At 36.1% G+C, this 13,535-nt stretch overlaps 2 protein-coding genes across 2 annotated transcripts; one reads left to right on the top strand and one right to left on the bottom strand.

Moving 5' to 3' along the window:
* The first annotated feature begins 567 nt into the window (after positions 1–567).
* Positions 568–1,907, top strand: LOC117955825 (olfactory receptor 2AT4-like). Its single transcript, XM_034890546.1, has one exon. It carries the CDS (start codon positions 917–919, stop codon positions 1,865–1,867), a length of 951 nt encoding a protein of 316 aa, XP_034746437.1. The 5' UTR covers positions 568–916; the 3' UTR covers positions 1,868–1,907.
* A 6,772-nt stretch (positions 1,908–8,679) lies between these two features.
* On the bottom strand, positions 8,680–9,876 carry LOC117955987 (olfactory receptor 1361-like). The gene has a single exon (XM_034890816.1). It carries the CDS (start codon positions 9,661–9,663, stop codon positions 8,680–8,682), a length of 984 nt encoding a protein of 327 aa, XP_034746707.1. The 5' UTR covers positions 9,664–9,876.
* Between the last annotated feature and the right edge of the window lie 3,659 nt (positions 9,877–13,535).

The raw sequence follows: 13,535 nt of genomic DNA, 5'->3' as shown, positions 1-13,535 counted from the left end.
GACAGTCAATGACCCCAACCCATCTATCTACTAAAACTATGGCCTGTTTAATGGCAAATGTACCTATAGGGGACACTGCTGTTTACTCACTTTGTACAATAACTCTTCCCAAAACCTTTTGTAAGTTCTTATATTTTTAAGTTCTTATACTTTAATATCTTCTGGCACAAGAGGTCACTGAAGTCATTGTCATCATGGTGGCACAATAATGTTATTTGACTGGACTCTGATTTATGCAACAGTTTTTATAGAGTTATAAAGTTGTCATATTTGTAAAAAATTAAAGTATTGTAGCAAAGAGTTACTACAACATCATGTCCATGATCCAAAACTCATACGGGCAACTGACCTACTTTAATTTATTTTGGGACACATTGTAACAGCTTTTTTAAAATGAGTGTTGTAAGAGGCTCAAACTCATTATCATTGAAAACACTAATCAGATGTTTGTTTTGAGCGCATAACAAGTTTAATCCAGCTATTTATGGATCATATGAATGTCATTAATTGGCTTTTGCTACAGGATGTCCTCAGTAACAGCTATGAGTTTTATCTCAAGAGATCAATGAGGAAAGTATATCTTCTGCTATCCACACAGTCAGACACACAGTCATCCAATTGCTGCTTTTGGATGCAGCATCAAATAGAGCTGCTGCTAAACAATCATTTAGAGAATATCTGGTAAGCTACATTCACTTATTTATTTATTTTAGCATATGCACTCGTTTGAACTTACTGAAAATATGTGTTATACTGTATAGCACTATGTTTAAATGTGCTTATTGAACTGGAATGTAAATTACATGTGGTTTGTAGCCTTTTTAGCTATATAATGTACAACATGATTTCTCTGTTCTTTAGACTGGAGAGTTTTTAAGCAGTGGTCGTCTTCCAACACAGCCTGTGGAGTTCAACTATGTCTTCTCTCAGGACTGTTTTAAATGACTCTCTCATTATTCATCCCCCGGGCTTCTATATCATTGGATTTGAAACATTTCCCTTTATCAGTGTCTACTTCATCTTTCTAGCATTTGTTTATGTGGTTACAGTGTTGTCCAATAGTTTGGTGATCTATGTAATTGTCTTTAATCATTGTTTACACACTCCGAAATTCCTGGCTGTGGTTAACCTGGCAGTAGTTGATGTAATCCTAAACACATGCACTATTCCTAGCATGCTAAAGATATTCCTTGTCAAGGATAACTTTATTCCATTCAACCTCTGTCTGTTACAAATGTTTGTCTACTATGCTATAGTATCTATGGAGTCATGTGCACTTGCTATACTTGCCTACGACAGGTTAATTGCAATATGTTTCCCTCTGCGTCACAACTCGATCAACACACTGCGGAGTATGTCTTGTATTGTCGGCCTGACTTGGTCCTTTGCTCTGGGAGTAACCACATTTTCAACATCTTTAATGACTCGACTGTCTTTTTGCAATTCTGTCAGAGTGTTCAGCTATTTCTGTGACTATGCACCTGTGTTTAGACTCGCCTGTAATGATTACACAATGCAGTGGTATGCAGCTTCTTTTCTCTCTGTTTTTCTCCTTGGAGGACCCTTTACTTTTATTCTCCTGTCTTATGTCAGCATCCTGGTAACCGTGTTTAAGATGAAATCTTTAGACAGTCGGGTAAAAGCTTTGGCCACTTGTGTTGAGCATATCATCCTGGTTGCTGTATTTTACATTCCTCTCTTTGTCATTTTTACTATCGGATTTTATCTACGTCAGATTGACCCAGATCAGCGTGTGCTGAGCCTGTCGCTGGCCTCTTGCATCCCACCTTGCATCAATCCTATTGTATATTCTTTGAAAACCAAAGAGATCAAAATCAGAGCCCTTGCAATGGTAAGAAAAATATGATTAGCCTCTAAAGGTTGTTTGTGTAGAAGGTTAAAAGGTCAAGAGCTGGGACTCTTTCTTGTAAAAAACTGATTTTGCAGAAGAAGAAAAAATACTTCGGAAAACCAGAGTGCCGGAACTTCTCTAAAAATTGTCTCTTTTAAAAATTTATTTATTTAATTTATATATATATATATATATATTTTAATTACTACTTTGCGTTGCTACTTTTTTTCTTGTCTTTTGAAGATTGAATGCATTAATTGTCTGCACTGCACGTGGGCTCTGTTTCTTTTAAAAAGGTGAAATTCTTGCCTCGTTATACTTAAATGGCTACAGCAAATCAGTTTCAGTTCTACTGTTTGAGAGACTAATAACACAAGATGTTCACTTTTGTTAAGAAAATTATTTCTCAATTGAAAGGAGTGGGAGCTAGCAGAGCTTAAACTACTGGCTTTTCTTTTGTGGCCCTTTCAATGACACTTTCAATGAAAACAGCTTCACAAAACCAATATGTATGCACGCCACCTATTTACCTCATGTTTGAATTGTTTTGAAACTTACAGTAATTGCAACTGAGATGAAATAGGATGATATTTTAATAGTACTTGTAAAAGTTTTTTTTTGTTAAAGCCATAGTGCATAGTTTACTGACAACTAAAGTGTCTGCGTGTCCACATGATTCAGCCTTCCATGACCGCACAGGGCACTGGCTTGCTTCTGACTCTGAAGAAACATCGATAACCAGACTGATGACATGGAGGACGGACTTAAAAGAAGACATTTCCAAAAAGGATTGGAAAGAAAACCTGTGACGCATCTCAGAAACAAAGATTTAAAGTTACTCTAATATAATTGGCTGATGCAGGCACTCAAAACTCCTGTCCAATTAACAGTAATATACTTGAACTTTGTTTTAAATGCAATTAGGCTAAAGGAACTTGGGGAGTGTAACAAAATTAAAACATTCTTGAGGGAGGTGATCAATGAAACTCATATTGGCTGAACATTACACTTCACCCTAAGGTGATTGCTGCACCTGTATCCAACAAATCTAAATCTTAACTCCTCAAGATAAAAAAGGTATCGATTTTGCTATATACAGGCAATATCATCAGCAAATAACTTGAGTTGTTCTCATCCCACCCTGATGCTCTGTGCCAAATTTGGCAAAGATTGGCCATTAGGGGTCGGTATAATCAACATTTATTGGTTTAGTTTAAAAACTCAAGGCATTTGACGGCAAACCACACTTCTGATTCATAACTTTGTAACTTAATAATATAACTAGTAGAAACATACTGTCTTTTGGAGCTAAAAGCTAACAGTGGTCCCGTTCGGTTGATGTCTTTGTTGTCTTCGTTCAGAAGGTTTTGTATCCAGCCTAGAAACCCAGAGTTTTTGGGGGGTCATCCTGCAGTTAATCCATACTGCTCCATGCAAGATTGATAAGAAATGTAACTAATGTGTCCTTTTTATGAGTTATAATGTTCAATATGTTTATTTTCTGCACTGGATGACTCCAAATATATAGTATAATATGTATAATTGTTTTAGACAACACAAATGCTTATATGGCATTGCTGTGTGTGTGATATCAATATATATCTGTGAGATACATGTTCCGTTTTATTTATTTATTTGTCTTTATGGTCCTACAACCTTTTGACCTTGACCTTGGGCAACAGGATTGATGTTTTACAAGCTTTTATAGAATATAAAATCAGACGGGCCACAGGTTGTTGAAAGTCCTTTAGAGCTTTGGGATATTTGCAACGGCACTATATGGCCGACCTTGCGGCTCACACCTCAATAATTCCTAAAGTTTGCATCCCCACATTACGCTTTGGGTTCCGCTTTTGCGTCCTCCACCGGTTCACCGATGTCGACTCACATTGGCGTGATGAGGCTTGTACCCCGGTCATAACTGCTTGCAGTTCTAGTTTGTTTTTATATTTATGCATATCATGACTTTGCTAGAGGAACCAGTATTCTGTACATGTGATACTTTCATGTAATTTGCTTTCTGTTTTTTTGTGTGTGGCTCTTATAGTATAACAGAGGTTAGGAGAGACACTCATGTAAGTATATGTTTACTTCTATGTACAATAAGTAAACGAAAAATAAATAAAAATATTGTTATGAAAAATAGCCATTAACCACCACTCTGGTGATAGCATCAGAAATGGACCCACTAGAATAATTATTCTGTGAGCACTACAGTATATGATGTACTATGGTTGTTCCTAAAACTGTATTATCATTATTTGTTTATTGTGCTCATTTCAAGAAGACGTACTTACTTCTGAATTTCAAGTTTGACTTGTTCTTTATTTATTAGCCTTTAAAAGGTACACTCAGTTTAAGCACCCAGAATAGCTCCAACATCCCAAAACGCAATTCCACCTCTCTGCTGATGTTTTGAAACTCAACTGTGAGCTGAGAGAGTTTGAAAACAAACACTGCGTTCAGAGGAGACAACAGATGAAAATGATTAGGCTTAAGGGTTATATCATGAGATCCTGTCCTGCATCAGGAAACCCCACATCCTCAATTCATCTTGCTGTTGTTTTCTGCATTTGAAACCACAATACACCCTTAAACCTTTAAGATTCTACTCATTTGTGATCAGCTTCTGCTGACTAAAAAGGCAAGCACTTGTTTATTTGATGAGGAAAAATGTGAGTTCCCTATTGCTATGACACAGATCACTGCCACAATGTAAACATTAATCCTGGTTTTATTTTCATCTGTCTGAAAATGTATGCAACCAAAATCATCTTGCTCTTGACACTAGCCATTCCACAGCCCTTAAAATGATGATGTTTAGCTTTTAGCTTTTACAGTAGTAACTCAAATCTGAATATATAGGCAGAAGACTGAAACATTACTAGTTAGCTATATAGCTGTTAATGCTAAAATACTGACATAGTAGACACAGGAAGCCACCCTGCCTCGGTTATGGTTTTAGTATTTCAACTGTAATGCAGAAAGCCAGTCAAATACAAGTGCATCCACTAGATGGTGCAAGCCTACTAGAATTGTAGACTCCATGTTTTATCTTCAGCCTGCCCATTTTTCTTAAGACAGTTTACATCATATCAACTTATCAGTCCTTATATTACCAAGCTTGAACTTTAAAAAAACTCTATACATATGGAAGTGGTTACTTTTTCTGACCCTCTGCATGGATTTTATTGGAAGTAAATGTAAGAAAAAAGTGTAATGTGACTGCCGCCTTAACAGATGCAAGACTATTCAAAGTAAGTATAGGCTCATGTGTAGGTAAATTAAAGTGCCACAAAAGCAGAGGTTTACTATAAAAAAAAAACACATGTAGTATGGCTTAATTGAAATGGATAGATGTTTAAACACTTTATATGATGCCAATTATTGTCCTGGATAACTGAGGGAGATGTTTGGTAAGCCCAGTATGACTTATTCATATATATTAAAAATTAAATGATTTATTGAATTATTTATTAGGATTTATATGATTTAATTTCCGCATTATTTTCTCAATAAGCTACTAAATGTTTTGTCTATAAAATGTCAGACAATAGCAGAAAATGCAAAGAAAAGCCCATTGAGATGCATGTTTTGGTTTTATTCAACCAAAATTCCAAAAGGAATTCAGTTTATTATCATATACAAAAAGAGAAGCATTAATCCCTCATAACTGAGACTCTGGAACCAGATAGTTGTCATTTTTGCTCAAAAAAATGACAAAAACAAGTCTTCGATTTTCAAAATAGCAAGCAATTAATTTTCTGCCGACTAATCATTGTAATTCTCAAGCAAAAAATTCAAGATAAGTCTCAAACCCTGAATATTAATGTATATGTGAATGTAAACTAACCAAATGTCTCTCTATGACAGCTTCAATCTTCTAAGAGTCAAAAATGACGTGTAATTGTAAATCTGATGAAAACAAAAAGGTGTACAGCACTTTGTCCCAAATATGTCCCAAATGATTGTTATAAAAAGTAGTGTATAGTGGTAATAACAATTCATAAGCTACTGATATCTCTGATCTCATTTTGGATGGAACTATTACACCACAAATCACAAACATCATCACCTATCTTTTTTTAGGAGAACCCTCACAGCAAGGGCATGGCCAATCAAACAAAGGAAAAGAAAAAAAAGATTATTGCTATTGTAGGATTTGATCATTTCCAAATGTTAGAGGATATTTTATCATAATAACAAATAGGGCTGACCCATAATAGTCAGATATTTAATGCTTTTATCAAACAAGTCGGATTCGACTGTCTCACAGTCAAATCTTCTCAGAGGCGTAAAACCCCAGTCCAGAACTAAGATTTGCGGTGAGACAAGTTGAAACTTGCAGCTACTTGCAACGTGCCCGTCTCAAATGCTCTGAAATCTGCCTGTTCACACAAATGCAACAAGACAAAGTGGTGTATAAGCTTCACAGCTACGACTCCTTGTACTTCTGTTGTAACTTCCAACTTTCAGGCTTTTTTATAGCTGGATATCATCTGTTGCATCTAAATATGAATGTGGATCATGTTAGTGATAGTGAGATACTTGCTACAGCTGCCTTTCTATTGGAGCAAAAATGGCAAAAACGTTTTATTTCTCTGATTCCCTGATTTGTTCTGCGGATGCTTGCTCTCGTCTGTCACTCTCTAGCTAATCTCACATTGCCAGACCTTCCTACACGGCGCTGCGGAGGAGAGTCAGGCTAGTCCACACAGCTTGTCACTCCCCGATGTGAGTCAAGTGCAGATTCGAGTCAGGCATCTTCAGATTTAATTTGTTTACGGCATAACGTGTCATACTGACATTTGTGAAATCCATGAAATAATAAACTTGTCTCATTTCAAACAACAACAGAAGATGGAAATCATTTCAAAAACGTTTTAGCTATCTATGATTGTTTGATTGCTAACATTAACTCAAAATGCCATTAGCCAGCAGTAAACAAAATTTGTTAAGTAGGTCCATTTTACTGTATTGACATTACAGGAGTCTCTTGTTACCATCTTTTAGGCTACTTGTTGCAGAGTCACAAATGCGCAACTCACATCTTCACTCGTGCAAAGTGACGCATACGGAACTCAAATCTTTAATCGACTCATATCGAGCAGTGACACCACTTTCCGGCCCGGAAAGACATCTGGCGGAATTTCCTGCGGCACCGGAGCCACCTTGGAAGTGGAACTTTGTGGATATGGACTCATAAACAGTTAAAGAAATGGACCAACAGTGATACCTGAGGTTACTGCGCAGCCTCCATCTGAGGTTGAAGACGTAGATGTGACGTGAGCAATCTGTCGATCTTCTGGTAGCTGTGTCAAGAAAAATCTGACTCACTCCAAATCTTGCAGAGATGGAGAGAGTAGGCATATGTTACGGGATAACATAGGCACAGGCTAATTAATGTTAACTAAAATGCTAGTTAACATTAGTAATCAAAGCTAAACAGCTAATGTAAGTCAAAACTGCCTGCGAGCCTTCTCCTGTACTGTCTACTATGTGACAGTAAGTTGCGGGGTTATGACACAATCATTAGCCAAATTTTACAAAAACAGGTGCTACAAAGCCATAACGTGATATACAAGGTAATGGAGCCTTTTAAATATTTTAACTAGCATTTTAGTTAGCAAAAATTAGCCTGTGCCTATGTCATCTCCTTACCTACGTTCTCCGTCTCTGAAAGGTTGGGAATGATTGAGATTTCTCTTGGCACAGCTACCAGAAGACTTACAACTTTCAGACAGGTTGCTCACGTTACATATATGTCATCAAGCTCAGTTGAAGGCTGAGCAGTAACGCTCAGCTATCACTAAAAACTGCTTCTGATAGCCTTCCCCTGTTGTCATTGGTTCACTGTCTATGGTTCAACTACATACTGTACTTGCGGCGCTCGTTGAGCCTCGGGGCCGGTTTGGAGAGCAGCAACTTTTCTCAGCAACTTTCTGAAACAGTTTTGTCTCGTTGCAAATCTTTGGTCTGACATTGAACTGGGCTGTATGAAACCAGGTACATGACATTTTGGCTATATGGGAGTGCTCAATGATAGATTTTACATAGAACTACCTGTTTTCTTTTTTTCTTTCAATAAGTTAATATCCAGGCTCTCCGGTTTCACTTTCATGATCCGTGACTGATGCACCACCCCCCGCCCCCATGGCCCCCCACCCACATGATTTGACGATCAGTCAACAATAGTCAAGACCTAAAAATAATGATTTGACTATGAAAATTCATATTCAGTGACACCAATAATAACAAATGAAAATGACTATTTGGTCACAATAAATAGTTTATTGACTGGTTTCAGATGTTCATAACTAAATTATAGTATATGAACAATTTGTATATGTTTAGATTTTTTGCAATAGCATAGTTACACAAAACCTTGTTATTGTTACATTGTTTCACAAAATGTAAGCTGGGTTGGCTGTTGTAGGCAACAGTATTAGCTACATTTTCAGATGAATTTTAAGATTCAAATTGTAATGCACATACCAAAAAATTTCTTTCATAACATAAGTTCTACGTTTAAATAACTTTCATTTTAGATCCAACTCAACACAAAAGCAGTAGAAAAAAAACGTAATTCATTTGCTCATTATGATGTCGAAAAATACCATTAATTTGGCATGTTGGGCTTCTCTAATGATAGTTTACATTATAGTTTACATTGTTTGATTTGATTACTTTCTTACATAACATCTATTTGATTTATAGATTTGAAGATTTATCCATAATGCAATGTAACAAACATTTGTGTAATATTAGAAAGGATAATTTACAGGAAAATTAAACACCAAAATACATGGTGTAAAGCATAGACATGGTCACATTATCGTTAATCTTTGCACGGTTACTTTGGATTTCCCTCTGATTTTTAATAACCTTTTCACAGATTCTTTGATTTCTTGCGTCTGCAGAACATAAATGATTGGGTTCAACATGGGAGGAAAGACGGAGGTCAGAGACAAGTTTATGATCCTGGCATTTGGATGTATTTTTTCCATCAGGGTAAATGTTATTAACAGTGGGATGAAATATATTGCTACCAATGAGAGATGACCTATGCACGTTTTAAAGGCTTTGATTCCTTGTCGTAGTGTGGCCACTTTAGCCAAAGTACAGCCAATATATAGGTAAGTTAAAATGATAAAAATGAATGGAAGCCAAAAAATAAGAACAGGATACAAACAGCCAACTACATAATTGGGGAAATGGTCGTTGCATGCAAGCCTGTATATCTGGCCATGGTCACAGAAATAGCTGTTAATAACAACAGAATTACAGAAGGAAAGTCTTGTAAGAAGGCCAACTGCAATGAGTACAGCAGTTATAATAAAGACCCAGAATGAGGCAATCAACGACAGCATAAACCTGTGGGTCACTTTCACTCTATAGTGCAGTGGGAAGATGATAGCTATCAGTCTGTCATAGGAGAGTGCAACCAGATTAAATGACTGCATAGAAAGGCAGGTGTAGCAGAAAAAAAGGAATGCCAAGCAGTCGTTGTAGGAGATGTATGGATGATCCAACAGGAAGATGTCAAGAAGCTTTGGCACCAGTGCAGAACTACCACACAGGTCCACAAATGCCATGTTAAAAACAGCAACATATTTTGGAGTTCTCAGATTATGATCCAAGTATATTACAGCCATTACAACTGTGTTTCCCAGCACTGAAACAATAAAAACAAAAAACAGAAAGACATAGTAATGGTTAATATTTGGCAAGCCAGATAAACCACTTATTATGAAATATGCAGGATGCACAAAAGTGATGTTTTTCCCAAGAGCTGAGTTGAATAACTCCATTTAAAAAAGAAAATTCCACACCGCAGCGATTTACGTATAGAAGTGTCCTTTTCTGTACTTCAGCATCCGCACTGTGTTGTTTTATGTATGAGCTGCTCTCTCTCTTTGTGGTGACAGAACTCTGTCAAGCTTTAACTGTTTTGACTACTAAGAGAAGCAGACCTCCGCCTTTCTGTCAAATAAGATGAATGTCTATTCCCCTGTGTCTTTTCTATGAGAGCCACTCATTACCAGACAAACCCATTTTAATGAATCTTACTTACTCACATTTACTAAGCACAAATCTTTAGAGCACCTAAAGTATAACGTATTTAATATTTAGTATAGTATTTCAGTGAGCAACCTTTCAATTCATTTTTTTTTCATTGATTTTAATCAATATATTTATAACAATATGTATTAAATGACAATGTGAAAGGAGCCGCTTATGGTGTTGAACATATAGAGAATTTCTTTAAACCAATCACAATCGTCTTTGGCGCTCCAAGGTTTCTATTGTTGCATACAGCTTGCTGGACACTGGTTTACCGGGCAAGGCAGAGGCACACAGCTGACAGCATTGGCAACTGTTCAGGAACTGTCAAATATATTATAACATTCGACTACAGTCTTGATCAGTGATATCCTAAATGACAGACTGAACTAAGATCTCATCTAGCAATTGTATTTTGGAGACTGCTAGGTGCACCCTGAAGTAGCTTGGAGGTCAAAATATGGTTGGATTTCTTTTGTTTTTCAAAAACAGCTTTTTGTTTTAACACTCGTAATTTACTGGCCATTGGCACAATTAAAATTTTCTAAATGTCCTATAATCAAACCATTGCAAAAAAAGAAAAGAAGCTAGCTCTGGGTCTATCAGAGATGGAAAGTAACGAACTACAAATACTTTGTTACTGTACTCAAGTAGATTTTTCAGATATTATATACTTTCCTATTTATTTTTTTGGCGACTTTTTACTTTTACTCCTCACAGTTTAACACAAATATCGGTACTTTCTACTCCTTACATTTAAAAAAATTGTTTTATTATTTTAATTTTCTACTAAAGGTCGTCTATCAGGTGTGATTGTGAGTGCATGTCGAGGGGAATAGCGCGGACATGCGCCTCACACCGCAAGCAGTTGCGCACGGCACACAAAGAAAATTTTATGACAGAAAATAAAAAGAAACTAGCTGTCCGGAGGATAATCAGTTGAGATTGTCTGCGTCTTTGAGAACTGTAAGTCGTATAACTTATGTTGCCAGTTCATTTAAGCCTGTTGTTGTATTGATCTGTAGTTCTGGCAAATTTAAAAGTTAGCTTGTTTGTGTTCTTCCCCTGTTAGCTAGGTTAAACCTGTTAGCTAGGTTACACCTGTCAGCTAGGTTACACCTGTCAGCTAAGTTACACATGTCAGCTAGGTTACACCTGTTAGCTAGGTTACACCTGTTAGCTAGGTTACACCTGTCAGCTAGGTTACACCTGTTAGCTAGGTTACACCTGTTAGCTAGGTTACACCAGTTAGCTAGGTTAAACCTGTTAGCTAGGTTACACCTGTCAGCTAGGTTACACCTGTTAGCTAGGTTACACCTGTTAGCTAGGTTACACTAGTTAGCTAGGTTAAACCTGTTAGCTAGGTTACACCTGTCAGCTAGGTTACACCTGTCAGCTAGGTTACACCTGTCAGCTTGGTTACACCGGTTAGCTAGGTTACACCTGTCAGCTAGGTTACACCTGTTAGCTAGGTTAAACCTGTTAGCTAGGTTAAACCTGTTAGCTAGGTTACACCTGGCAGTTGATGCAATATAATGCCGATTGTTGAACGTCCTTGCTCATTAAGATAATGTAACTAATAGTGGTTTTCTTGATATTATTTACTAGCATATATGATTCCTATGCATTGTGTATGTTAGCCTTTACAATGCTATTTATTTATTTTATTACCAAACAAACAGCGATAGCAGAGCTGCCCCCCGCCCCCATGTCTATAGTGATGCCTTATTGTAATAAAGCATCAACAGAGAGAAGTTGTCTCCGTCCATGTTTTAAATACAGTCCTAATATAGTCCTCACTAAGTTTAAAATATTTTACTGGAGTTTGTTATTATTTTTGCGTCATCAATATCAATAGAATCTAATTGGATGGGAATATACACAGACTTCTCACAAAATCACACTTGAATTGATATCTTGCTACTTGTTAACCTGGAATCCCAGTCTCTGTCGCAAAAAATAAGCTATATGTGTTAGGCCTATTGGTAGACAGACATTTAAAATGTAGCCAATGGCATATAAAGAACAAAGAATAAAGAGCCTTTTTTTCCATGTCCACTGAAGTTTCTCAGCTTGCTCTCTAGTAACATCTGTCTGATCCAGGTGGCTTTGTCATTTGCAAAGCTACTTTTACTTTTATACTTTAAGTACATTTCCAAGTCTCTACTTTGTTACTTTTACTTGAGCAAAGAAGTTAAATCAGTACTTCTACTTTTAGTTAGAGTTTACTTTAGTATTTTTTAACACAATTATCTGTACTTGTACTTGAGTATAGGAAGTGAGTACTTTTGCCATCTCTGGGATCTATATGATTAAAAAAATTGTTGTAAAGTTAGTTTCTAACTATGGTTTTGCAAGAAAAAAACATTCATCAGATTAGCTTGTGGTTGGTACAAATGAGAGTGGTGTGTATGAGAGATTTCAGTCAGGTTCTAAGGCCCATCCCATCAATAACCTACTTTTATCAGCTAATAACGTGAACCTGTCCATTCTAGTTTGCCTCTTTTTGAAAACAGAATTTGACACACTTCAGGGCTACCTGAGCATTGGCTGGCTGTGACTGGAACAGATTTCTACTGATCTAATTTATACCTCTGGCATAACTTTCACTACAGGTCATGGTAACTCTCTGTTGTCTTACTAGAAAGTACTTCATTAAAGATTTGGCAAGGTTGCTATGCTCCTTTTGAGTTATTCAAAAGATGATTCCCTGTAGCAGTTATTCAGCAATTTACATTTACAACTTCTGTTATTTTCTACTACAATCTACCTATTGATATGCACCCTGTTTCACATCTTTAATCACATAATATTAAACCTGTATACATATAACACAACTGACAGAAACCTCAACGAAAATGTTTAATGAAAGACTGGTCTCTTTAAAACTCCAATTCAAGCATTCATCGCCACAGAAGCAAATTTTTGTAGAGCTGCTTTACAATAACGTTTTTCAGGAAAAGTTGGGATGTCCCTGAATGACCAGAGAGGTTTATTAGGTGCTGAGTTAGAAAACACAGTTGAATAATTTAGGAAAAAAACAGGCAAGAAAACAAGATGCGTCTCATTCTTTTTTCAATCACATATCTACGAATATAAAGAAGCAAAATATTACAACATTCGATTGCAATACATATTTATTAATAATAATATTAATAATAATAATAATAATAATAATATATTTTAGGAATAAAATCTGCTTTTATTTTAAATTTTTGCACCAAGAGATGAAACTGAAAACTACCGTATATACAGTACATATACAGCAGACTCATCAAGACCTTGCAGCGACAAACCTTGATCACAAGAACTTTATCACACAAGCATATACGCATAAATTAAACTAGTTAGCAGAAAACACTTAGTTTAGCTCTGTTATACTATAGACAGGCGTTATTACTGTATTATGTAATTTTAAAATAGTTATTTTATGTCAAGCTAAATTATTGTAATTTTAATTTATTAAATTAATTAATTTACTATTAATATTTGTGGGATATCAAATAAAGTATCTAGTATGTACAAAAGCTGTTGCTTATTTGAATTGTATCAATAAGTTTTACTTTAAAGGTCATAATGTCCTAAACACAAAGCCTAAAATAGATACACAAATGGTCAC

The sequence above is a fragment of the Etheostoma cragini genome, chromosome 13 (assembly GCF_013103735.1).
Source record: "Etheostoma cragini isolate CJK2018 chromosome 13, CSU_Ecrag_1.0, whole genome shotgun sequence".
NCBI lineage: Eukaryota > Metazoa > Chordata > Actinopteri > Perciformes > Percidae > Etheostoma > Etheostoma cragini.
This window is presented reverse-complemented; position numbering and strand designations above follow the sequence as displayed.

What these genes read in the sequence shown, in the direction of transcription:
- LOC117955987 (XM_034890816.1), bottom strand. Translation starts at nt 9,663, where the DNA reads ATGGAGTTATTCAACTCAGCTCTTGGGAAAAACATCACTTTTGTGCAT.
- LOC117955825 (XM_034890546.1), top strand. Translation starts at nt 917, where the DNA reads ATGTCTTCTCTCAGGACTGTTTTAAATGACTCTCTCATTATTCATCCC.